Source organism: Gallinula chloropus, assembly GCF_964237585.1.
Source record: "Gallinula chloropus genome assembly, chromosome: Z".
Taxonomy (NCBI): domain Eukaryota; kingdom Metazoa; phylum Chordata; class Aves; order Gruiformes; family Rallidae; genus Gallinula; species Gallinula chloropus.
In genome coordinates this window covers 63,180,000-63,207,186 of record NC_140089.1, presented here as the reverse complement: position 1 = coordinate 63,207,186, position 27,187 = coordinate 63,180,000, and the positions used below count along the sequence as shown (strand labels likewise).

The following is a 27,187-nucleotide window of genomic DNA, read 5'->3' as shown; positions in this document are numbered from 1 at the left end:
AGGGGGCTGGTTGGGGAGGGACAGGTCCGCAGGGCTCCATACTGAGTGTCTGGTCAGTCCTTGGGTCAGTGAAGTGCCTTAGGTGATCACCCATGGTATATGTTCTGCTCCAAGTTCTGTTGCTGTTATTTCCCCCTCCTTGTGCTGTCCCAGTAGACTGTCCTTATGCCAACTCACTTCCCTTCCCATTCTCTTCCTGATCCTGCCCAGGGTGGTGGGACTGAGCCACAACACCTGGTCCTTTTTGGTGCCTAACTTGGGGCATGAGGAAATTTGAGACAAGGACAGTAATTGGAAGAGCTAACAGGCAAAAGAAGGGGCTGAACTTGGCTGGGGAGTGGAATCAGTGTAAAGAATTTCTGTTGCCCTAATTGTGATGCAGGGATGAGGGGTAGAGTGGGTGTGTAAATTTTCCACTTTCATGGGGTGTTGTAGTGGTGGTGTTTAGATTTTGGTGTGAGGAATTCATTTTTGTTGATGTGATTGATGTTTGTGAAGATTGTGTGATGAATGTGGGTTTCAGTGATAATTCTTAGATATGTGAGGGGTGGAATACTGGGCATCAGAAGGGACTGTGGTGGGTTGACCCAAGCTGGAGGCCAGGTGCCCACCAAAGCTGCTCTATCACTTTCCTAACAAAAGGCTCCTGGGCAGGGAGAGATCACTCAGCAGTGCTGATGGGCTGGGCCTTGCCCAGCAGCAGGTTTGGCTTGGAGCCAGATGGAATGGCCTGTGTTGGACAGAAGTTTCTCACAGAAGCTGCCCCAGTAGTGCCACTCCCTTGCCGTGCACACAAACCAAACCAACCTCTGACTGTAGTTTATTCCATCTTCAGAATTAATATTTAATATTTGCTCTTACAGTGCATCTCAGAAGTCCTCCCTGTCCATCTTTTAAAATATTTGCCATGAGGAAAGTGAGAGTAGAGAATATTTGATCTTGGTTTATGTATTTATCACATTATCTAATGTACTCGCTTTTGGTCTGAAGATATGATTCATCAGCATCACATTCAATGGCATAAAGGGGACACAGTCTTCACAGTACACTTTGGGAAGGTCACTCAGCAGTGAGGACCATCTAGCTTAGGTTAAATTTTATAAGAGCAGTGAAAGAAATTTTTTCACTACCACCATCTGGATTGGTATGTTACTGACTCTTTTAAATGAAATGCAGGAGCCAAGCCAGTTGAATTAGGTAACGTTTATTTTACATAGAACAATCTCCAAAGAATATTTAAAAAAACAATCTAAATACTGATTTTATTGCATTTATTTTCTTACAAAAAAAAAAAAAAGACAGGCACAATTTACGTATTCAAATACTTCAAACTGAACAACAACTGTTTGCTATTCAGATTTCCCCAATGCCACTCCAAAGGCTGTGAAAGTAGAAAATGTCGTTTTACACGAGGCAGTAGTGCATTTAGTAGGAATGAATCACAAAATATATTTTTGTACAGTAAGACGTTATTGTAACTTTATAATTACCTTTAAAAATTTTGAATTGCACATTTGCTTTTACAATTGACAACTGCCAAAAAATTAGGCTCAGTATGTAACTATATGCCCAAACTATCCCTTAGAAACAAATCAGGATTTCTTCTGGTAAATACTTAAATTCTAGTAAGAACTATATTATATATCTGAGGTCATTTTAAAAAAATGTTTTAATAGGAAGAGGTTTATATATTCAACTAAATTCAATTTCTGCCTACCTTAAAATCCATACAACCACAATAGCTGAGTGTCCTAAATAGCATTTTGATTTCAAAGTACCAACACCAACGAAATCTGAAACTGTTTAATCTATTTCCTAATTTTCTGCTTCATTATCAATGCTGAAAAGGCACTGTGTACATTCCTCTGAACATTTGGTGTTTTAGTTTTTTAAAGTTTAAGAGCATCCGATGACAAACTTCAAAGAGATTTTTAAATGCAAAAAAGAAACAAAAAAAAAAAATACTGAATAGACTTCCCACTGATGGGTGCAGTCCATGATCTCCAGAGACACTCATTTTCCATAGAACTTCTTATTCAACAAGAATATGAGCAAGTTCACATTCACTTTAGCTTTATCGAACATTTTCATTACAGCCACACCTTCATACTGCATCTGAAGCAAATCCTGTAACCAGAAATAAAACCATTAGTCTCTGGTTTCAGACCTTACAGCAACAAGATGGGGTCATTTTCATCATGTGATAACCCTCATCAAACTCCTGGTCCTTCACAATTTAAACAATTGCAAGGTTTAACAATTGGATAGTTGTAGAAAATACTGTGTATGTTCTAAACCCCAACTTGTGGACACAGTAACAGCAAAACAGAAGAAATACCGTTTTTTTGTGTATTTTTGTTTTCTCTTGGTACCAGCTGCTTGCCACTGAAATAATGTGCCATCAGGTTTCATGCAGTTGTATAAAATAAACATTTGCCTAACTCTCGTGTCCACTATCCTATGGAAGTTATACAGTTATCCCCCACATGATCTGCTGCTATTCTGATCAAAGAGTCCATGAACACATATAACACACGTCCCCCCAAATAGTTTCTATTTAGAGGAAGACATTTGTGTGGCTACATAGCAAAGTAACAAAATTTAAACTCTACCTGGAAGTGGAGCTGCACCTTTTCCATCTCAACCCCCAAAAATTTTGCTTTGATTTCAAAGTCTCCGACTTCTTCTCCAGGTGTGATCTCAAACATCACGTTCTTAAACCTCAAAACAAAAAGAGGGGTAATGGATTATGCACACTGCCCAGATACAGCTTTGGGAAAAAAGCCTGTGGAAGACAAAAGGAACTCAGACTGTGAGCAGGGTAAACGGTGTCAAGTGAACAACTTCATCTCTACTGCCGTGTTGTCTTGGACACTTTTGGTGTGCAGATACAGTGTGGAATACAGAGCTCTCAAGTCTCTTGCTTTGGAAAAAAAATCCCAAAGAAACTAACCAAAAACCCCATGGCTGCAGGAAGTTCAGGGAACAAAGACAAGCGTCCACAGCACAGGAACAGGGCAACCAGATTCTTGCTCTGTCACTCCCGAGTGCCCCCTTGCAGGTGGACACACACCCTTCTCTGGTTTCACTCTGCCTCGCCTGGCAGCTTCTGCCTAGTGAATGCACTTGGAAGAAAACCTGCAACCTGGAAAACGTTTGTTCCCCATGCAGAAGAGAGGTGGGAGGATGCAAAATTCTCACTAGCAGTAGACTCGAAGTGGACAGACAGAGAAGGGGTGTTATAGCACCACAGCCGTTCACCTGGCCTAGCCAGGAAGGGCAGGAAAGCAGGTGTTCGCTCAGTTATAGGAACGTGATTGGTCAGTAAGTGAAAATAACTGCCATGGCTGCCTAAACAAGTCAGTCGTTAGCAGCAAGCATGTCCTGACAGACTTGTACTGGTTCCATCTAAGCTAACACCAAAATAGTCTTATTCAAATATTTTCCTGAGGTAATCACATAGCAAGGGACAAGGAAAAAAACCTGAATTATCCTTCTTTACGTTCTCCTGAATCTTAAAGTCTGAGGTTCTGAGGTAATTTTAGGTGCAACACAGGAAAATGCAAAGATTTTTTTTTTTTTTTAACAAAAGTCAACCACATTAAGAAGCTGTTGATTGGGAAGCAGGCTGAATTGCTTCATACCACACTTACTGGTTGGTTTGAAGATCTTCGATTTCTAGGATGACACCTTTTTCATGCAGCCTCGCAGCTGTGTACTTCAGCGAAGCCTGTTTCAGTTTCTTGCTTCCCTTCACCTCCTCCTTTCCATCTAGTTTAATTGACCTCCTTGAATTTCTGGGAAGAGAACACGAAAAGTTATTTTTGATTTATCTATAAGGTCTAGTCATCTTTAGCTTTCCTCCCGTCTTTGCTCTCTTGAGCTGCTAATAACGAACAGAATTAACATTCAAAACAAATCTTAAGATTTAGAAGGATGCTTAGCACACAGTGAATAGTCTGGAAGTTTTAATCAATTTTTTTAGCACTTGTTTAAACGCTATTCTGGTCAAAAACTCCATAACCATCGGTTTGAAATAGTGATGTGTAAGCATAGAGTGACAGAGGTGTTAAATAAGTTGGCCGTTAAGAGTTCATTTCTGGATCAATTAAGTGTGCACTAGGAAAGCTGCTGCTCGTGTCAATAAAGTGTTTTCATTTTGACACTTCAGTGGCATTGGCAGGGACGCTTGTTCTCAAGCAGCAGCATCATACCTGAGAAGTAAAATTCTTTAGGCATTTATTTCTCCTTTCTCCAGTGTAAACACAAAACTGAATTCTTCTAATGAAGGAATAAGATCAATAATTACTTCCCAAATCTGCACAAGGTCAAAGCATGCTAATGGATCTCCGAATTAAAACCAATTAAATATACTGAAAACATGTATTACATCTCAGGCCTCTTTCTGTAAGGCAGCTTTGAATAAATGGAGGAGCTTACTTTCCAGGTTTTGACTTGTATCACAGTGACAAGTCCCATGGGCTTATTAATCCACAGATTGTGTATCTCTTAAAATCAAAACTTTCAACTACAGATTAACACCCAGTCTCCCTCCTGATGAAACACACTGAAATATTAGAAGGCAAGACGACTCAACTCACTTTCTTGTTAAGTTGTCTAAGCAAGTTTTTATATAGGTGTTGTAATAATTAATTTGATCTTCGTAAAATGCTGTCTTGGAGTTAAGTGCATTCAAAGTCTGCTGGAGTTTCACCAACTCAGCTTTTCGATGATGTCTGTATCTTCTTTGATTCCGGATATCCTAAATAAGGTTGTTAACGAAATTGGTTTATTAATTTGATATTTTAAAAAGTCTCAGCTTTTACTATTCTAATCTGTAATTATACAACCTGACTTATTACTAGGAGAAAGCATGAACTGTCCTGTTAGCTCTCACAAGAGAGTGTTACAGTTTACCTAGCTACAGGAGGCAAACATTACATCGCTCGTCTATACAAGTGACAGTATCTTGAACTCTTCTATGGTCTCCAGAGTGTGACAGACAGAAGTCACAAGGAAGATGTCATCTTCATGCTATAAATGAAAGCTTTCTCACAGCTAGCTTCTGGTGAGAGCCCTAAGAAATCAGAGTGTGGGCCTCTACTAGGTAAGAACTAGCTACTGCTAAACTAGAGCTTGGGTTGAGGGTAATGGTTGAGTTGAGATAGTCAAAAGTAAAATAAAAGCAGCTTACAGTCCTAAGGCTTATCCCAAACTTCAGTTTGCCTTAACGGCTCAAAAGAACACATCTGGACTTAGAGATAATTAAAAAAAAAAGGGGCACTGAATAAACATGTAGAAGTTTTGTCTCAAGTAGAAGCAGATGCAGACACCTTAACAAAGCAGGGCTCTAAAATGGTACTTCAGTGTGGCATGATGTAATTATGTTAGAGACTCAGCTCACAATTACATTACTCATTTATACATTCAAGTATATTTGGCATTAAAAAAAATTACCTACTTGTAATAAGTAAATCACTCATGTGACCCATGAGTAATTTACTCCTGAGTAATTAAAGATAATCCGGTATTGCTCATGAGCAAAAATAATCAAGCACACTAAGATTTTTACATCCAGTTCCAGTTGTGGACATGGAACAGGATTTTCCTATTTTTACATGACAGGCTGGGTGTTTTGTCAGCCTCTGAATGGGCACCGCATTAGCCCAGTTTTCCCTTTGTGTCACACCAAACCACTGCAGGCCAGCATTAATACCAAGCAGAGAGCTTTTTTGGTTTGGGTTTGTTTGGAGGTTTTTTTGGGAGGGGGGGTATTGTTTTTTGTTTTAGGACATTTTAAATCTTACCAAGAGTACATTAATTATAATTGAAACACTGATGGGTAATTCCGATTCATTTTAAAAATATAAAAAGCTATATTAAAATGTGGTACTGGAGAAGTTAAAACAGCATCAATATAAATTCTGGATAACACAGTTGTATGTTATTCAGTTGAGGTAGTTAAGCATGAGGGTACTGTCCATCAGTTATTTTATCAGCAAACAAAGATCTTTTGGTTATGTGGATACACTGGTGATTCAGTGTAGCATTTTCTGGAAAACGTATACGGTACATCTCTAGTGGAAATGGATTTAGGCTAGATGCCTAAAACCCATCGATACACAGGGAAGCACCTTCCATTTACCTTAGCGATCTCATTTATAATTTCTTGGTACTTTGTTGCTGAAGACACCAGCCCAGCTTGTTCCAGTGTACGGAGATTTCTTTGAATTTTCCTTTTCTTTTGTTCGAGTGGTAGCTGCCCATCTTCAAAAATAGACTGATTGTGTTTCATTTTCTCTGGAGTTTTAGAATCTAAGATGGCACGTTTTTCTACAAGTTTCAAGTGCTCAGATTCCTGTTTAAAAAAAAAAACAAACAAAACACACAAAAAACCCAATAAAAACCAACCAAACACCCAACAAAAAACTCCAGAAAATGAACCCAAACTTGTTGTCTTCCAGCTCCTGATAACAGTTAGGTATTCAAGTACATTTAATTCTCAAAGGAGATTATCAAGTTTCAAGGTGCATGCTTTATTTACATCCTCATACCACAGTGCCTGGAAGTGCTCTATTTACTGTACCTTTTGACATACCCTAAGTAACTAATCACAACACCTAGACATGTGTTACAGGTAATCTGAACAGGTCTAAAGTCAGCCAGGTGACTCAGTGACTTCACAGAGTTGTGGAAAGACTGTCCAGATCTCACAGGTGCCCCCTACATAACCACACAGTGAGGTAAATGGGGAAAATTTAAACTGGGGGAAATGGCCAGCCTCTTTTCATTGGTCTGTAGAGACAGGACAAGGGGCAATGGCTGCAAGTTGGAGCACAGGAAGTTCCGCACCAACATGTGGAAGAACTTTTTCCCAGTGAGGGTGACAGAGCACTAGGACAGGCTGCCCAGGGAGGTGGTGGAGTCTCCATCTCTGGAGATATTCAAGACCAATCTGGATGCCTACAAGTGCAATTTGATCTAGGGAGCTGCTTTGGCAGGGGGGTTGGACCCAATGATCTCTGGAGGTCCCTTTTCAACCCCTGCGATTCTATGATTCTATAAGCCAAAGCATGCATATTAGAATCATAGAATGACTTAGGTTGAAAGGGACCTTTAAAGGTCATCTAATCCAACCCTCCTGCAGTAAGCAGGGACATCTTCACTAGATCAGGTTTCTCAGAGCCCCATCAAGCCTGACCTTGAATATCTCCAGGGATAGGGCTCTACCTCTCTAAGCAACCTGTTCGTTCCAGTAATCTACCACCCTCTTACTGAAGAACTTTTTTCCTGGTATCCAACCTAATTCTCCACTTCTGTAGTTTAAAACCATTACCCCTTGTCCCACGGCTACATGCACTCACGAACAGTTCTTCCCCAGCTTTCTTATTGGCACCCTTCAGGTGCTGGGAGGCTGCTGTAAGGTCGCCCCAGAGACTTCTCTTCTCCAGACTGAACAAGCCCAACTCTTTCAGCCTGTCTTCATTAGAGAGGTGCCTTGGATCATTTTTTGTGGCCCTCCAACAGGCCCATGTCTTTCTTGTGTTGAGGGCTCCAAACGTGGACACCGTATTCCAGGTGAGGTCTCACCAGAGCAGAGTAGAGTAGCAGAATCACACCTCTTGATCTGCTGGCCACACTTCTTTTGATGCAGCCTACAATGCTGTTGGTCTTCTGGACTGCAGATGCACAGTGGTGGCTTATGTCCAACTTTTCATCCACAAGTATACCCCAAGTCTTTTTCTTCAGGACATCATCTTTCCAGTACATCATCTCTTAATCTGTATGGATAACACGGGTTGTCCTGACCCGGGTGCAGGACCCGGCACTTGGCTTTGTTGAACCTCACAAGGTTCACCTGGGTCCACTTCTCCAGCCTGTCCAGGTCCCTTTGGACGGCATTCCATCCCTTTAGCACATTAACCTCACCACCCATTTTGGTATCATCAGTCAAGTTGCTGAGGGTGCACTCAATCCCACTGTTAATCATTTACAAAGATATTAAGCAGCACTGGTCCCAGTATGGACCCTCAAGGAATGCCACTCGTCACTGTCTTCTATCTGGACATCGATCCATTGTCTACCACCCTCTGGATGTGACCACCCAGCCAATTCCTCATCCACTGAACAGTCCACCCATCAAATCCGTATTACTTCGACTTAGAGAGAAGGATGCTGTGGAGGACTGTATCAAAGGCCTTGCAGAAATCCAGATAGATGATAGCTGTAGCTCTTCAATTGTCTATTGATGCAGTTACTCCACCGTAGAAAGCCACCAGACTGGTCAGGCAGGACTTGCCCCTAGTAAAGCCATATGAGCTGTCTCACATCACCGTCCTGCCCTCCATGTGCTTCAGCATAGCTTCTAGGAGGATCCATTCCATGACCTTCCCAGGCACAGAGGTGAGACTGACAGGTCAGTAGTTCCCAGCGTCCCCCTTCCTACCCATTTGAAGAATGTGTGTATTATTGAGATGTAGCTTTGTGCGTCAGTGTCTACATGGATGTCTTCAACTGGGAACTCTTCCCACTCAGTTCCCATGCCAAGGATAGCAGCAGTTCACCAAGCAGATGTTTGCCTCTATTGCTTAAGCAAATAAACTCACTATGAGTGAACATGAGTTACAATACTCATGTTGATGAGGGAACAGAGGTCTAGCAGGATTTAACTCCAGCTATTTCATTATATTATAACAGGAGAGAAAAGACCCTGTTTACAAGTTTAAAGAATCAAATATTATTCTAATTGTGCTAGTTGACAGCAAGGCTTATTTTTTCTTTTCCATTGAAGGTGTTACTGATTATATAGTAAAAGACAATTTGTAAATTTCACATCTCTCTGTAGATCTGAGTGGTCTGAAAACAGCAACAATAAATTTGTTGCTATAAAGCAGTAGAGAAAGCTGTCAGTCATCTGTTAAATCTTTCAAATAGCTATAATATATACGTTCTTTCCTATTCAGGCACAGTATACCACTTACCTGTTGTGTGGTGGCTGGTGTTTCTAGTATTTCTAAGAGTGTATCCCCTGGCTGTGTTCGTATCACATCCACAATAAGTCTCTTTGTCCTTTTGAAAAGGATACACGGATATTAGAGAACAGTTGCCACTGGATCACTTGTGCATTTCATTTCTTCAACAGTAAAACTAGCAAGCTTCCCCTCTATCATGGATACTTGAAAGTGTTTATGTTTCCTAGGCTGTTGTTTAAGAGCTTCCCTTCATAATGTTGAACATCTGGCTTCTACATAGATCTGAACGGAAAAATACATACATGCTTCTTCCTCTCCCTCTCCCCCCTTTATTTTAGAAAACGGTTAACCAACTAGCATGGTAAAAGTTATTGTTAACATAATAAAAATCCAACCAACAACTCACATGAGGATTTTAATAGCAGTTATGACAAAACAGCAGATAGGAATGTAATCTATAAAAAGCCTAAATTATGCATGGTTCCATTAAGGGTTATATTTACTAAATGAAGTGGAAATACACTCAAAACTGCTGAACTTCTGCAGGAATTTTGCAGCCAATACAGCGCATTTATGCACACTGCTTAAGGGCAGATATTTCTTTCTCTATCAGCAATGGATAAGGAACATTTCCTTGCTAAAAAAGGGAAACTGCAGCACCCTGATATGTAAACCGGCTTTTTTTGGTAGGAAATTATCTTGTTCCTGCTGCCTCTTCATCTATAATATTTCCGAGAACATTCTGCTATGAGATCCTGTGACTTTAGAGGATGCTGTTAAAAATGAGACAGAGGTCATCATTCTTAAAAATTAACAGAAACCTGAAGATGTGGCGTAAGTTTCCCAGGAAAATGTCTAATATGATCACGGCTTCTGTGATAAAACGTCATGACTTGGTTTAAAATTAGTCTACTACATAAAGTTGGGGTTTTCTTGATGTTTCAGGACTAAAAGTTCTGAAAAAGTGCTCATATACAGGCAGCATTATCCAAAGCCACTGAGCATTTGGATACAAGCCAAGCTTCCATGGAAGGCACAAGCAAAGTAGGAATGACTGGCAATGCAGGCAGACCTCAAGCAGTGCTCCTTCCATCTTAGAAGGCAAAATGCTAAACCTTTTGGGAAGTAGTTTGCTCATCCAAAGCTGCTGTTAACTGCACTGAGTGGTTCTAGCACATTCAGCAGCTCCTGAAAGACTGCCATTAAATGTAATTTTACTTCACAAACTGTCTCGGAATTCTCCTCAGTTTACCAGGAACAAAAATTCCAAACCCCACAACAACAAAACCAAACCAAACAGACCCCAAAACCAGAGAGGATACCTAAAGTTTTGTTCACCCGAGTTCCATCAGCACACTGCTGGCTTTCTTCACCTGACACCACCTTTGTACTCTTTGGTGCACATCACCACAGACGACATTAGCATAACGTAGGACAGCGTTATCATTTTATGCACTGCCTCAGAAGCAGGTGCTGATACAGCTGCTAAAATGCAAGGCTTATTTCCACTTCCTCTCCCTTCTCCCCATCTACAAAACCTGCTCAGGTCTGTCATTTTCCAGAAGCACTTGTTGCTGGATGCCTCCCCCTTGGCATGCAGCACCTGCACACTCAAACCACACAGACCAGGCACCTTACATAGCATCCTCTAAAGCAGGTCACCAGCTAATTCACAAAGCCATTTAAAAGGCAAATATATTGCTATTTCTATAGAAGAGGCATGTAATTTGCAAAGAAACAAGGAATATTCAGTGACTCAGCTGTTAGGCTTGTACCTAACGTTTCAGTAAGAGACAGTTGTGGTCAGAGACTTCTCTGAAAGTAAGGTAGGAAAGCTAAGCATCAGTATTGAAATATCTCTTGTGTAAAGTGTCTTAACTGTTGATATTGCTGCAATTTAACACAGGTTGCTAATTACATTTCTGTCAGACTACTTACTAAATTTCCTCAAAATATGAGAAATATTACTTGAATGGACTTATGCAATAGAGAATTCACATTCTTTTAATTCTCATGCTATTGTTTCAACATATTTCCAGAGCATGGAATATTAAAGACATTTAAATTGGAATTGTTATTGCATATTTTTAGAGATTCCATTAAGGGGTAGTATTTTACTCCTACACAGAGGGGAAAAAAAGACAGAATTAGATCCCCCTGCCACCCCCTCCTTTCCCTCCCAGCCCCCCTGATTTCAAACAGGCGTTTTTGGCATTTGTAGAAACTGCATTACTCACTACAGACATTATAGCTAAGAATTTTCCTCAGAAGTATGACTTCACATATCACCCAATAAATTCTGATTTGGAAAAAAGTGCTAACAGATTAGAGTCTAATTGCAGCCTGTATCTAGACTCCTGGTGCTTGCAGAGGTGTAAACCCTCTCCCCCTGCCCCCTGAAAAAAAGCATGCACTATTCCCGCTGAAGCAACAGTGGCATCCTGTTCAAATGCCTGACGGCAATAGGTCAGGGAAGTGTTTTCCTTTGAGGTGCAGGAGAGGACAGTGACATACTGACTGTCCCTCCCTCATACAAGGCTGGACAGCTTTTCCTCTCTGAATTCCCAAGGGCGGGCTGTTTTAAAGCAGAATGCTTTTACGACTTCATAGGAAAGCACTTACTAGGTTAAATAATCAGCCAGTCACACAAGTGGGAGTATGTTTATCTTTCTGTAAGCTTTCTGAAAGAATTGGCAGTTTCTCTGACTTTCACAAAAAGATTGAGTGGGACTGAACACAAACTGGCTTTCAAAAACTGGGTGTGCTCAGCACCTCGAAAATACACTTAGGCAAGGCAGCAGGGTAGAAGCAACTTTTTTTTTTTTTTTTTTTAAAGAAACAAACCAAACATCATTGCCAGAATATAGGTGTTTTGAGCTAAACTTACTTTATCATCAGGCTTTTAAGATCCTGATCTTCACCTTCTCGTAACTCATATTTGCTTGTTAGAGACAGTGAAATCTCTGTCTTCGCAAGTTGATTCAGCGTGCTTTCCCTGTTGGGGTCATTGGGATCAACAGCTCCTTCTCCTGTAAGGAAGTATCTTTTACTTCAGATTTTTCAACTTTTCCATTATTCAATGCATGAAGCAAACAAGTACATAGATAAATAATCAGAAATACTACATTTATTAAATAGCACACTCATTCCAACCATAGAGAGACAGTCTTTTTTTTTGGACACTGAATAATCAAAACCATAAGCCAGCTATCTGTAAACCTAGGTATTTTGGAAAACGCCACCGATTCTTGCTTTTCAAGCTACCATCAGCAGCAGGACCACTCACGTGTCATCTTCTCAAAGAAAAATGCAAATAATTTCACTTCATCCTAACATGCAGCGAAAAATGAGAGTAGCAGCTACATTAACAGGCAATTTATGTGGAAGCTGATACTAGCCATAACACCCTAGCTAATTTCTAAGCAGTTCACATCTTACTACAATTGAGGCAAATTTAACAGTCAAATTTATGCCTTTTAGCTTCCCAAAAATTTGCAGAATTAAAAACACCTTAATTTTTACATAGATAACTTAGTGTCAGAATTAAAAATGGCTGCTTTAAGAATTCTCCATGCCCTTTTGGTAAGTTTCTAGCCAACGCCAGCAAATCTTAAAATCAGATTATTACAAATTACTCGTTTTCTTTCTGCAGTTTGAGCATAACTACTGAAAACATTATTAACATTCAGATTTTGAATCAGATCAGTAATCTTTAAAATGAATATTGAAGTTAGGAGATGGTTCAACTATAGGGAGCAACCTTACAAAAGTTGTTCAGAGCAGCATTCTATAGTAAATGAAGTAGTTGTCACTATGAGACACATGAGAGTATTTAAATCAACCCCCCATTTAATTCTGCCCCTAGATGGAAGTTAACCATAAAGAGAAAGAACAGTATACCAAGGAAAGACTCTATGTCAGGAACAGGTCCCAGTCCTTCCAGCAGTTCGTTCAGCAGGTCATTGGGTTCACTGGCAATGGCATCCTGATGTTCTAATAGTAGCTACAAACAAATGTAAATTAAGTCATCATCAGAAAGCCAACCAAGAAAAACATTCCCAGTGTCTTTATACTTGTAATAAATCTGGAGACTAAATGCTAAAAGAGACAGACCCAGTGTGATGAGAATTGTGAAGTACCCGAGGGAGAAGTATGCTCAGTTCTGGACTACAATTACTGAAAGACAGCTCGCTGAGCCCCTCTGGCAATTGTCTCCAGAGTGATGAATGTCAAAGCTGAGCAGAAGTTTAAGATTTGCTTTTAGGACTAAACAAAGCATCACATACCAACAGGTGATAATCCCAGAGAATTTCAGTGCTGCATCCTGAACTGAGCACACAGAGGAATGAAACTGGTTGTCTGTAGGAAGATGCCTGTTTTCTGTATATCCATTCTAGTAGCTTACCACAGCATCAGTGATACAAAATGTAGTCATTTCTGAAGGGTGGGAAACCAGCTATGTGCACCTAGACACATTCTTAAATATTTAAGCCACAAAAATACCAGTAAGCCAAGTTCATAAGGAGCACAAACAGGAAAGTAACATCTTCAAAACAGGCTCTCACTATGCGTGAGAGTATCAACTCCTGCTGAGTTAGATAAAGCCAGCAGCATTAGTGACTGCAAGGTTCAAAGGTCCATTCCTCATGGAAGCAATGTTCCTTACTTGGAGGACTGATGGAAAGTCATAGTGTCACCAAGCTTCACTGAAATTTAGCTACAAAGCATGCAGAGTAGGCAAAAATCTCAGGATTCAGAGTATTTTAAACACTTCAAGTTATAGTCAGTCAAAAGCCACTGGTTACTAGAAATTTTCTGACAACTAAAAACCTTATGTCCACTAAAAAAAAAAGTTTAAAAGTTTGGAAACATGCTTACAAGACAGAAGTGACCATTATAAACCCATAGCCATTCACTTGTTTAAAACAAGTTTCCCTCTTACATGCAGCAGCTACCCCACGCTGCACGTAAAGTTGACTATGACCCTGTGAGAACTCCTGAGAAGCACGGTGTGTGTACTGATTAAAACTCCACCGTGCTTGGTCCCACACAAACACGCAATGGAAAAGGTATTTACCGGACAAGTTCTTTGGGGTGAAGGCAAGAGATACATGGGGAAGCACCAAAACCCAAAGATGTTGAATGCAAAAGATCCCTCATTTGAGCTACATCCTACAGATGGTATGTGACAAACATTAAACTTCAGCAAGTGCCATGGGAGGTGATGAAAGAAGGTAGAGGACTCTTCTGTGAAGATGAGCTACACATGACAACTGACAAATTGTTTATGCATATCCTATTATTCAAACTAATTTTTTTTTAAGCTGTCTGATCCAAATGGAAAGTTTAATTTATACTTGCAGAGGAGGCACAGGGCAAGAGGACAACTCAGACAAAGGCTGAGGCTCTCAGAGGAGGAGCTGGCATTGGACAAGGAAGATCACCTGGTAAATATGCTCCATAAATATAACGTATGTTCTTCAGATCTAATTGCTTGTTTCCTCTAGACAAGCAAATGTGCAAACCCATGTTATCAAAAAAACACCATCTCCTTGACCTCCTTTGTGTAGGAATTTAGTGTCATTTAATTACTTCATATTTTGTAGCACTTTTTATCAGCTAATATAAAATTGCATCAGGACCAAATAACATATTAGATATGCACCAGACCCACTAAAAGGAGAATTTGACCAAGACTGGTGTTATACGTAACCACTGGTCATGAACATGTTGGCATAGGTCTATGGCTTAAAAATTACAATAAAGAAAAGGCACAAAGACAATCCCCCAAATGTGTTTTTAACAGACTGGGCTATTAGTTTTCACTTGAATAAAGCTAACTTGTTATGTGGTGTACTGTGAGTCAAGTATTATACCTTTTCCATAATATTGGTGTGAGGGTCTTTATGGGGTTTGTGGGCTTTTTTTTGGAGGGTGTTAGGCTTTTGGGGGGAGTGGGAGAGAAGAAAAGGGACCAGTTTGCAAGCCAGAAAACAAATAGTAATATCGCAGCATTAGGAGGGCCATGGGGTAGACAATTAACTTAAGTCTTAATGAGTCATACTGTGGACTGCAGTTAATCTGTTCTTTACCCATGACGAAGAACTGGCAGAATGCCACAGCTTCAGTCCTAAATCAGATGTTTGCATCTGCTTCCAACAAAACATATGACACAATGTCACAGTCACGAAATACCCTGAATTTTCCTCTGTTCTCAGAGTCAGAGGAACTTCTTCAAATTGTCACTTTCTTAGCCAAGACAGGAATGTATTTTTAAGTACAATTAAGTTTGAAGTGTTGCACTAGATTAGAACAACAATGTTCCCCCTTTCCATCAGAAAATATTATATTCCAATTGCTGTTCAAGATGCAGACTTCTAGGAAAAATGCAATTTGATAATCAATTCCTAATCACTTCAGATATTAACTGAAGAAATTATTTCAAAAGGGAGAATGAACACTAAGCCTTCCCCAGAGACTGTTTGTTGCAAATATTGCATGATCTGTATGCTTTAGTCTGTTGACTAGTACACTTTCATTGACTTACTGAGTGGGTATTGATAATTTCTTCAATGGAGATATATATGACAGGCTTGCTAAGGGTCACCATGTCAGAGTATTCATCGATGTTGAATTTCTCCTCTGGTTCAGGAACATCACATGCTGATTGAAAAAAATTCCTAAGAGAAAATGAGAAAACTTCAATAACTGTCCCATATAAACTCACTTTAGTTAGCTTGTATAAAAAAACCTCCACAATCAGATCTTTGACAAACAGTCTATTTCTCTTATAATCTGAACTCTACACTTAGCATTTGAAGGAAATTTCTGGAAGCACGTTAATAGAAATGACAAAGCATTCCAGCTTTCCTGGACAGCTGGTGGAAGATTGCTTTGAAGCTAAATTATTTTGTCCTTATCCAACAAGGACTGATAGCTTTGTAAACTTTAAACACATAGAGAAGTCTGTATTTAATTCTCTAGAAATGATGAAAGGATTTCCAGAGAAAGACTGTCTGTTTTTATGAGGGTACTATGTAGTATGAAGTGTGCTGAGAAGAAATTATCTGTAATAGCTGCACGAAATTGCTACTTGGCTTACAAATGTTTAAACTCTTCTTCAGAAATTAGGCTGCTCGAAAGAACAGAAAATGTGGTATTGGTTATAAATGCAAGAATCTTGAGAGGAAAACACTAAGCATGGTTGGAACATCACTTTGACATGACTAGCATGACATGAAGAACTGAGGCCGGCTTCCCAAGATGACAAGGGCGCCTCTTCAAGCTACCGACAGGTTCAGTGTTGTGCACAGACAACCAAGAAACAGCAAGGGCCTCCTCCTGTCAGAGGACAACTTTGTTTTCCAAAATGAGAGGGCGCAAATTGGAGCAGCTGGGAGAAACGGGATTTTAGATGAGGCCTACAGGGATTCTGCCTTTACTGTGCCAGCCCTGGGCTGCTGAGGAGGGTGCATGTTTTAGACTCAGAGGATCTTTGAAGTTGGTATTGGGAGAAAGAAAGGGGAAAAAAAAAGAAAAAGGCTGTGATTCCTCAGTTTGGAGAGGAAAAGCTGAGGAATATGATCAAAATTACAGTAGAGTTACATAAGTACAGACTTCATTCATCAGATCCCACAGTAATAGGACAAGAGGTATGTGATGAAACTAGCAGAAAAATACTAATTTATATCAATGAAAAGAAGCACTCTTAGATGACAAGTAGTGAAGTTTTGAATATTGCTACAGGAGGAGGTTGTGGAATCAGATGATCTCAAAAGGTTTAGGACTGGTTTGGACAAATTCCTGCACAAGTTCATAAATGCACAAGCTGTAAATATCTAGGCAGAGCTAGTAGCTTTTAATATAGCTAATACTGCAATTGCTATTGCCGCAAAAGGAACAGGCAGCTGAAAGCAGCCACCACTGAGGAGGTTTTAACTAAAGTACCCAAAGGCTCAGTTTTGTACATAGGGGAAATCTTCCTTTTGTAGTGATCAAAGGGCCAACTAGAGTAGGCTCTCTCATTAGCATTTGTTAATCTTGCTATAACTCTTTCTAACCCTACTGTTCTTCATGTTTATGTCATATCCTTAAATACTTCAATAAACAGTAAGTATCTTTGTGTTCATGGCTGTTCTCTCAAGGAAGCACTTTAACTGAACAGTGCATTTGCTGTCATGAAGGGCACACACTAGAAACTGGAGTTCTGAAAGTGAGTTCATCAGAAGACTCAACAACACTTCAAGCTAATAGTAGCAATCACCCAAAAAAATGGCCAATAATCTCAAAGAACTTGTATCCCAGAGCTCAGCAAAACATGCGATTTCCTATGACTATGCAAGATGAAAGTATAGCATCTGCATAGAATCTCTCAAAGATGAAACAATAAAACCAACCCCTCCAACTTTTTCTTGACTAGTAAGTTCTTTCCTCAGACAGAACATTCAGCTGTCCTCCTGACCCAACAAACACATTATTTCTGCTAGATAATCAATCACCTCACACTGTTCTCACAATATGTATTTGCAGTAAGAAAACTTTACTGCAACCAAGCCAACAGAGATGATCAGTTCTTAGCATAATGCTCAAGCAGAAACACAACTTCTTACTCCTGCTTCAACTTCCACAGCAGTGAGAAGTCCTCTATAAGAAACCCATCAGATTTCACTCTGAGCAGGGAATTCCTATAAATGAAGAGTCTGCCTGCTTTATTCATCTTAGAGGAGAGGTCTTCCTGTTGTAGGCATTTGTGAGGGCTTTGCTTACCTGAACTTCTGGTATGTCTGTGAGAGATAAGCATTCATAGATGATAGATGTTCACTCTCTCCTTCAAAGAGTTTGTTAGAAGCAGCGTGCTGAAGGACCTTCGCCACACAACCCAGGTTCCTCCTCTGGTCAGGGTGTATCTGGCCCCCAGCAGTCATATCAATTATATCAAAACCATCAGGAGCAACAATAGCAGGGTTCATGTAGCGATAGTACAGGAGGTTGCCAACAATCTGAAAGAAAAAAATAAGGTATTTTCTCTTTCCATAAAGTAATTAAATTTTACAAAATGATCATTTCTACTTCTGGATTAGATTTGAGGAATCAGTGCTGGAAGAACGCCTAAGGCATATGTTTTATCTGTGTGGCTATCTGAAAGAGCCTGTGGTCTTCCACAAGGTGTGCTTCTTGCAACACTTCTGTCCATCAGTTATGGACTTTTACAACCACATTTAAATTTGGTGCTGGCTTCAGGTAAGATCAATAGGAGGCATTGAGTTGAACAGAAAGACAAATACAACTCTTGTTTCTTCTAGATTTTGCAAGGTTCAGCTCCAGAGACCCATTCTACAGATAGCTGCCAGCATTTAATGCATTCGTTGACAAGGAACCCATTGTTTCTCATGAGGTCTGCATACAGCCCTAGAATGTTAGGGAACAGATTTTCCAAACTACAGTTTCTATATTACAGTAATTTGTTTTGTGCAGAAACAGACAGGACTTATATTTGCGGCTTGCCTCATCTTAGGTGTAGTTCCAGAACTTCCAATTTACACGTTTAAAGACTTTCAGCTTCTGCTTTATGTTCCTTTTGCTACTTATTATTTTTAAAAGTTGAGCAATGCCTTAATCTGTACTGCTGGAGTGATGCACAGACGCACCCCTTGAGTGCTTCTTGCATGGGTTTCTGGTGGATTATTAAAACACACCAAAGCAGAATTAAATTTTCAACTGAGGAGTCCAAAATCCTCCAGGCACCAGGATTATATATACACACACACACACACACAAAATATACGTGTGTGTGTGTGCATATATATATACACACAATGTGTAAACTTTGAACAGTAGCTCTTTGAAGAATAATAGGGAAGTCCTATTGAAATGAATAGTTTGGAATTTTAGAACCACTTCTTTAAACAGTCATGAAATAATCTTTGTTGAAGTGCAAATGGGTTTAATTTGAGAGAGTTGTCTGTGTCACAGCTGGCTATAAGGCTCATGGAGCAATTGCCCCCAAGCCCTCTGAGAAGGCACCATGGCTGTGTGGTAGGTTAGCAGTGGCCAGTATGCTGGTACCATGTGCTTATCACTTTACTTTTCAGTTAGTACTAATGTTGGTGCAAATAAGAATAATGTAATGATCTACTCTTTCTTTTTTTTTTTTTTAGAGCCCTTCCTCATTGTAGTAAAATGAATACATTTTTAATATGTTAACAGATTCAGGGCTGGGGAGTATAGAGACCAGTGTTATCCATGACAGGATTGCTGGTGGTAAGGACGATAGCACAAAACTGGAAACCCAAGATGATTCAGATAAATTCCAAGTTTCTAAGAAAATTCACCATCCAAAACAGGTTAAGCACTGTCTTCCATAAGAATTGCTGAGCACCTGGATTAAGATAGCAAGGTTGTGAGAGTTCCCTTCTCCTCCCCTTCCACCACCCCCTTCCTGGACACAAGATGTGCCAGGTTCTTTCAGTAAAAACTGGTATTCTCACTTAGGGTTCCTAGTGGCAATAAAACCCCCCTTTGTCATTAAAAGAATAAGCTGCTGGCAGTTTTCCCTCAGAAGGCTACCTTTAATAGTTCATCTTCGGTTGCATCTGGGAATTTCTCATGGAGTGAGCTCTTCAGAACTTTAGCTATATATCTCATTCCATAGCTACATGTAGAACAGATAAAAAGGAGAAATATTAGAAAGAAAAAAGATGAAACACAAAACAATCATTCTAGTCAGATAGGTTTTTGGCTTTTCCTCAGAGCCACTTAAAACACAGAACAAAATGGCAATGGAAAATACAAAAAACCTGCAAGTACAGATTTTGGCTGCTAAAGCAGAAGTGGAGAAACCACTCCCTCTACTGGAGAAGTCATTTGAGAGGCACACAACACAGGCCATGTAAGATGAAAGGATCTCTCCGTTGCTGAGCTTCGCTGTGCACATGAGCTGCAGCTTGGAGAGTCCTAATCAGCACTTACGGCATCATGTTGAGAGAAGAGAATATTGATGCAAGAACTTTGTCAGTTACTGTTCGCAAACTCTGCATTGATGATTCCAGTTTATTGACCACTTCTGTGTGGGTTAACGCTTGTTCTGTGGTTACATCATATGGCAATTTGCTGCAAAACAAACAGATATTAAACTGGACTAAATATATATAAGGTTTTTTTTTTTTTTTTGCTTTGTAAGGGCTATCAGTGAACAGAAAAAATGTCAGAAAAATACAGTTGAAGTTGGCTAAGTAACAGAAGTCTCAGAAGCTGCTTTTTTTTTTTTTTTGGGAGAGGGAGGGAGGGCAAGGAGGGGGCAGTATGTTTAGCTGTTAGTGCACCTTCCCTTAATTTCAAAGGGGGAATTGTAGTTTAAGGTACACATCTCCACATCCCAGTCCCAGCATAGCTCCTCAAAAGCCTGGAACCCTACTACCATGCTGTTATAAAACCTGGGGAAAAGTAAATTCTTCCATGGCATAATCTACTGCATTTGTAAAGATTAAGTAATGGACTTTTGAAGTTCATGACAAGGAAAGCAATCCTTTTGGTTCGCCAGAATAGGATAGAGTACCTGTTTTTCAAGCATCATTATCCCCAACAAATCTCATTGTGCTGCAGAAAGATAAGGAAAGGATGCACACACCCAAGTGCAGTTTGTCAGAGAAGGAAAGAGAGAGCAGAACTGAGGGATCCCTGAAATATTTAAATAGCACAGTATGCCCACCTTCCTCACTCACCTGGCCTCACCAGTCTGCATTTCTAGCTGATTTACCCACGACTTGTAGACATCCACAGGACTAGTGTTGATGATGAGGGACTTGTCATCCATGATCTCCTTCACCACTGGTGCCAGGAGCTGGCGCAGAGTGTTCTGCCCACGAGCACTTCGATTGAAGCTGACAACCATCTTAATGACAGTGGGGTTTCCAGTAACAATATCCTGTATCTGGTCTACCTTAGAGCTGTATCAAGAACAGAAATGTTCTCAGGTGTGACACATATATGCAGTTATCCATATTTCCAAAACACACACTTTCAAAATTACCCTATTTCTCTGTTGAAAAGTGTTTGAACAGTATAGGCTTATGGAATCCTATTTCTTAGGCTTTCATATAAAACAAGGTTATAGAAACTGCTACCTGAATTCTGTATGTGTTATAATATCATCCCTGGAACATGGCATAGTTACTGGCACCTAATATATGCCTGATGCAGGCACAAATACCTGTTCTGCAAATACCTGTTAAAGGGTATAAAATGAGATTTTATTGTTTTAGGATAAGTCACCACTCTCCACTTACAGAACACACATTTACATAGAGAAAGATTTACATAAAAAAGTAAATACTTTCCCTAGCCCAAAAGCAAGAAACCCTAGTGTGTATTTTTTTCAAGGGTTTGGTTTTTTTTTCATATGTAGATGTTGTCCATCATAGATTTCTTTCCGAATTGGAAACAACTTGAATGAATAAGTTACCTTGCAAACAACTTTCTCTAGTAACAAAAATATGTATACAATTTTACAGCATTTTAAGATTATCCAAATTCTTTTCGGTATGAAGTATTCATTGAACTGTCTACAATACAAATTAACTGAAGTTTTCTTGTGAGTGCACATACATTATCTCCTCTTCTAGGGCAGTTTTGAAGAGTTTGAGTAGCAGATATTCTTCTCGTTGATTGGAGGCATAGTTATATAGAGTGAAGATGACTGTATCCATAAACTTGGTTGATTTGTTTTGTGGCATCTGGAAAATCAGCTTTGCCAGATACGTCGGATTAGTCTACAAAACAAACAAATGACTTAAAAATCTATTGTCCAGGACAAGCTTACCCCCAGCTTGGGGAACAGTGCTCTCTACATTTCTGTTAACACCAAAAGCATTTATGTTGATTTCCATACTACAACCACTAAAACAAAGCAAACAATGTAGTTTTTCTTCAGAAATTTGCTGCCATGTTAATTTTTACGTAAAGACTTACCTGCAAAAGGTAGAATAAATGTTGATAAGCCTCCAGTTTTTTTCTTCTTTCTTTACTCAAGCCTTTGATACCCTGTTTATCAACTGTAACCATCTCTTCCAGCTGACTTTTGCTCTTTTTGTTAAGTTTCTTACTGTGCAGTACCACATCCTAAAGACAGATGATCAAAAGGTTAGATTACTTATTCATAAAAAGTAAAATGGAAAAATTAACATCTTCCCAACCATGTTAAACAGGATATTCCTCCAAGGGCCTTATTACCAACTTTGTATATTTTGCTGCTCTATGCGCTAACAGTTCTTTTGAACATTTTTATCTTGTTACCAGTATGGCTGGCCAGCAATGACCATCTAGGAAATCTGATCTCCTGTACAGGCTCATTCATCATTTACTTAACAATATGTAAATGGCTCTCATATATGATCAGGAGTCTATTCCATTCTACCACAGAAAAGATACTTAAAATTTCCCAGAGAATTACTATTGCCCACAAGTAGCAAAACAGAGCACAACATTCAGTAGCAAACTGACATACCACTCAGGACAACAGAACAACTTCTGCCACAAGGTATTTTGACCAGATTACTTAAGACACACAAAAAAAGCACTTAATTTACCAGGAGTATTTTAACTAATTGGGGGTGACCAAGCACTGGCACAGGTTGCTCATAGAGGTTGTGGAGTCTCCACCTGTGGAGATATTCAAAAGCTGTCTGGACATGGTTCTGTGCCTCCTGCTCAAGGTGGGCCTGCTTGAGCAGGGCGGTTGGACCGGATGACCTCCAGAAGTCACGGCCAACCTCAGCTGTACTGTGATTGTGTAATCCTGAGCTCGTTCAACACAAAGAGCTCAGTGTGTGCTACCAAGGGAACATGAACAGAGCCTGCTGACCTGAAGAGTGATTCTGTTTTTCACCAGCAGTCCAATCTTTATATCCATTAAGTTCAAGTCCTTCTCCAGCTGTTGATTGGATCGTATTTTTGTAACCACTTCTTCCCTTAACTGTGTTACTTCTAGTTCTTCTTGAAAGTCTAAGTCACTTTGGTCCAAGAGGTAGGCAAATTTGCGCAGGACTGTCAAGGGTGGATTTTCAGCACCAACTAGTTGAAGTAAATAGGCTTGTTAGTTGACATAATACTTGAACACCCCTAAAACCCTCAGGAAACCGATCACTATGCAGAAAATTTTGAAGCTGCATAGAGAAGCTTATGCCAATTAACAATACGTTTTGTCATACTTTAAGTGCAGCTGACCAAAAGAACTTCAGCTGTAAAACAATTGGTTTACAAACACTTGCACCTGTTTTTGAAGGAGAATGGGAGACTGAGAAATCCCAGGTAAAAGTTTGGGGTTTTTTCCCCAAAGCAACTGAACACACAACATACTTCTCAGATACACGACATTCAACTGTTACGACTTACTTAGTGTCCTGTAGTCTTCCCTGGCTTTGTTTGCTCTGAGAAATGCTTGTATCTTCACAATTTCATCATTCTGGAGGGGACCAAGATTAAGCAAAATAATCTAGTTGTGGCACATTTCTGCTTAGAAGCACATTGCAGAACCCACACCCACTTTCCTGAGATTCACAAAACTTCCCATTCAGTCATATTATCCTATTTTAAGGCTTTATGTTCAAAATGGACTTACATGATCCTTGAAATATTGCAGTCGTTTCCTGTAAGCTCTCTTTGCTAGCCACATTTTCACCCATGACTGAATCTGAAAATTAAATAAAATTAAATTAAAACCTGACAGACTTGTGTGCATGTGCCTAAAACCTGCTTCTGGCAGTTCTCTTCAGCTCAGGACCACAGATGACTCAACCACTGGGTTCCTACAGTCCAGTGACCAGATTAATGTCCTTTGACTGAAATAGCAAGTTGAGTTCAAGGCTCTACCACCTGTGTATGGCATTATCTTTGGAAGTAATTTCTACCTTCAAGCCTCAGCTCTAAACCAGTTTCCATCAGGGACAGGAGATTAATTAATATCCCATCTACTATCCACAATCTACTCATGACATAGTATCCAATTAAGTATCTCAGAAAAGTGAGCCCTTTCCAGGCAGATAGATTTGTTGGCTTTTAATGAAATAACATATTTTCTGATTTAGTTTTATGGAAAAGAAGGCATGAGGAAATCCCTATAACGAACCACTCCAGTTCAACAAAGCCTGATAGAAGTAAAATACAGAGCTTTCAAGAAGCAATTTAAGTTGCCAGTTAAACAATTTTCAATACCATGCAAATTTCTGGAATCTAAGTCCCTCCAGTTTGTGTTCCTAGATTCTTATTACTGGTGGTGGTAGACCAAGCCAAGTGATAAAGCATACTCAGGCCCCAATACACAGTGGGATCTTACCTTAACGACAGCAGCAACATTGCTTTGAAGGACCTTTAATCTGTCAACATAGCTTTTCCTTTGTTTGAATCCTTTCCAGAAAGCCTATTTATAAAAAGGCAGGAGACCATTACTACTAATAAGCAACTAATAATTATTAAAATCTACATGTATACACTAAAAAAATTAAGAATGTTTACCTTGTAAAGAAAAACTGCCATTGTGGCAAAAAGATAACTAATGGTGTAAGTAAGCTTGTCTCCTGATTTTTAAGGTGGCCTGATACATTTCATGTTAATTTTGGCCAGTCTCAGCACAAACACTTTGTTTTCCAGTGCCATGTGCTTCTTTCCCCATAAGCCATCCTTAATCATCACTGGTACATCCACATCCTTTAGCATCCCAGTTACTGGGAAGCCTCTGCCAGCTCTGTCTCAGTACATCCAAAAGCTGTGTCCTACCTAGCTGGACCCCCATTGTTCTTGGCTTAGCCTCCTTCCCAAGTCTCTGGTCTTCCAGAGTCACTCAGGATCATCTTGTACCACAGATAACCTCCCATCACTTCATTTGGCTCTCCCTTTACCAGCTCAGAATCAAACTCTTGGCATGAAAACCAATGATGGGGTTAACACAGATACTCTTGCCACCTTTACTATGTTTTGCCTTTCATCTCTACCCAGCCAGTAACAGCAGCCTTGTCCTCTACTGGTCCTTTCACAAGTAAGTTCTATTTTAATGCACACAGAAAACAATCAGGAAGAATTTTTTTACCTACATTTCCTTATAGTTTTGAACCTATTCACAGACCCTGAGTTCCTCAAAGATCTGTACAGTCTTTTACTAGGCTCAGAAAGTGAAAAACCAATCCTAATGACAGCTACTAGTGCCAAAGGTATTTATCATCATTAATTGTTAAATCAAATTACTGTAGGTTAAAAAAAATGAGTTGTACATTTTTTCTGTAATATTTTTTGGGGTGGTGGCTGATTGATTTGCTTTTCAGGACTGGAATAAATTTTTTTTAGTAGGAGGTGGCTATTTCACCATTTAAAATGAGTGCACATGCATTTGTCAGTGCTCACACCCTCAGCAGAAAGTTTCCTTTATACTTCTTTCAGAGTTCAGCAAACTGAAGACATCCAAGACTGCCAGAGCCTGAGAACACCAGGGCAGCTGCCACACCCTACCCAGCTATGACTTCATGGAGCAGAGGTAAACCACTTCCACATAGGGATAGTCTAGAAAGGAATGCATTTTTATTAAGTCATGCTTTTTCAAGGAATTTTTGCTTCAATACTCAACAAATATCTTCTGATCTTGTACTGTGTATAGTTAGGTGTACAATGCAAAGCCTCAGCATCTCAGAACAAAGACAGGGCTATTATTTCTGAGCTTCTGCTGCTGAAGTAACTTAGACTGCAGGTCTTTTTGCTATTTAAAAGCATAATTACTCCAATGAGGACAAGAACGTATTTCAGCTGTAGAAGTTTAAACTGCTGCTAATAAAAACAAGGAGACAGATGTATTTGAGAATTTTATCAGTGGTAATAATCAGTCATATCACCTGTAGCACACAGTCACCCAAATCATGTTACCTCCTTATTCTAGAACAATACCTGTATTTTGATGGCAGATGGTTCCTGTTTTTGAAGGTATGCTTTTCTCTCCTGGTAATTTTTTCTGACTAAGAATCCCCTTGCTCGGGCTTGCAGTTGAACAATTAGATTTTCATTAGCAAGCCACAGCTGCTCTCGATTGTAATCTGCTGTAACTTGCCCAACAATGCTCTGTTAAGAGATCGTGGAAAAAAGGTCATTTAAAAGCAAAACACTCATGCCAAAACCATCCTGGAATTCAGTCTGTATTCTTTCGATCATCTGTACAGCTTATGTTCAGCCTTGAGGAAAGAAGACTGAGAGGAGATCTTATTAATGTTTAGAAATATCTTAAGTGTGGGACACAGAGGGAAACAGTCAGCCTTTTTTCAATGGTCTGTGGAGACAGGACAAGGGGCAATGGCTGCAAGCTGGAGCACAGGAAGTTCTGCACCAACATGCAGAAGAACTTTTTCCCAGTGAGGGTGACAGAGCACTGGGACAGTCTGCCCAGGGAGGTGGTGGAGTCTTCATCTCTGGAGATACTCAAGACCCATCTGGATGCCTACCTGTGCAACCTGTCCTAAGGAACCTGCTTTGGCAGGGGGGTTGGGCCCAATGATCTCTGGAGGTCCCTTCCAACCCCTACAATTATGTGATTTTATCAGTGTGAAGGAAAAGCTACCACTGAATCTTGTATGAAGGGTAGCTGAAGTCCTTTCAAGTCCTTTCAAGCCTCCTTCATTCAGATGTATACACTATTTTAAGAACAAAAGTTTTTATACTTGAGAGAGTTGAGTATTTGTTTGTTTGTTTGTTTGTTTAAGGAGAGTTCTGCTTTCCTAATGCTTCCAAGGTTTTTATATAAGTCAGACATCTAGAAATACTAAGTCAGGGAGATCTCTACAGAGAAACACAGCCAGAATTTCATCAAGGCCTACACTGTTGCTTGAGCTGTTTACGGGGCAGAATAAACCTGTAACCTAGATGCATCACATCAGAGTGAAAAACCCACCAAAATGCACATCAGCTTGTGTGATCTACATTGTTCTGTTTAAGTTATTTATACTTATGAGAACCAGCAATGCGTGCTCACAGTCCAGAAGGCCAACCGTATCCTGGGCTGCATCTAAAGGAACATGGCCAGCAGGTCAAGGGAGGGGATTCTGCTCCTCTACTTCACTCTCATGAGACCCCACCTCAAGTACTGCATCCAGTTCCGAAGTCCCCAACATAAGAAGGACATGGAACTGTTGGAATGGATCCAGAGAAGGGCCACAAAGATGATGAGAGGGCTGGAGCACGTCTCCTTT

The 27,187-nt window shown here is 39.9% G+C and overlaps 1 protein-coding gene across 3 annotated transcripts in view; it reads right to left on the bottom strand.

The window, feature by feature from the left end:
- Nucleotides 1-1,188: 1,188 nt before the first annotated feature.
- Nucleotides 1,189-27,187, bottom strand: part of IQGAP2 (IQ motif containing GTPase activating protein 2) — a gene marked incomplete at its 5' end in the record, with an annotated part of 129,988 nt that continues 103,989 nt past the window's right edge. For all 3 annotated transcript variants that reach the window (XM_084278644.1, XM_084278645.1, XM_084278646.1), the window contains 20 exons: nucleotides 1,189-2,127; nucleotides 2,613-2,721; nucleotides 3,654-3,797; nucleotides 4,602-4,762; nucleotides 6,146-6,358; nucleotides 8,982-9,069; nucleotides 11,860-12,001; nucleotides 12,873-12,975; nucleotides 15,520-15,652; nucleotides 17,739-17,971; nucleotides 19,539-19,623; nucleotides 19,941-20,081; nucleotides 20,693-20,917; nucleotides 21,576-21,739; nucleotides 21,939-22,088; nucleotides 22,831-23,039; nucleotides 23,361-23,430; nucleotides 23,587-23,658; nucleotides 24,301-24,384; nucleotides 25,896-26,066. In XM_084278644.1, coding sequence (XP_084134770.1) covers nucleotides 2,014-2,127; nucleotides 2,613-2,721; nucleotides 3,654-3,797; nucleotides 4,602-4,762; nucleotides 6,146-6,358; nucleotides 8,982-9,069; nucleotides 11,860-12,001; nucleotides 12,873-12,975; nucleotides 15,520-15,652; nucleotides 17,739-17,971; nucleotides 19,539-19,623; nucleotides 19,941-20,081; nucleotides 20,693-20,917; nucleotides 21,576-21,739; nucleotides 21,939-22,088; nucleotides 22,831-23,039; nucleotides 23,361-23,430; nucleotides 23,587-23,658; nucleotides 24,301-24,384; nucleotides 25,896-26,066 — 2,811 coding nt within the window. In that variant the 3' untranslated portion in view covers nucleotides 1,189-2,013. The remainder of the gene's footprint in view (nucleotides 2,128-2,612; nucleotides 2,722-3,653; nucleotides 3,798-4,601; nucleotides 4,763-6,145; nucleotides 6,359-8,981; nucleotides 9,070-11,859; nucleotides 12,002-12,872; nucleotides 12,976-15,519; nucleotides 15,653-17,738; nucleotides 17,972-19,538; nucleotides 19,624-19,940; nucleotides 20,082-20,692; nucleotides 20,918-21,575; nucleotides 21,740-21,938; nucleotides 22,089-22,830; nucleotides 23,040-23,360; nucleotides 23,431-23,586; nucleotides 23,659-24,300; nucleotides 24,385-25,895; nucleotides 26,067-27,187) is intronic.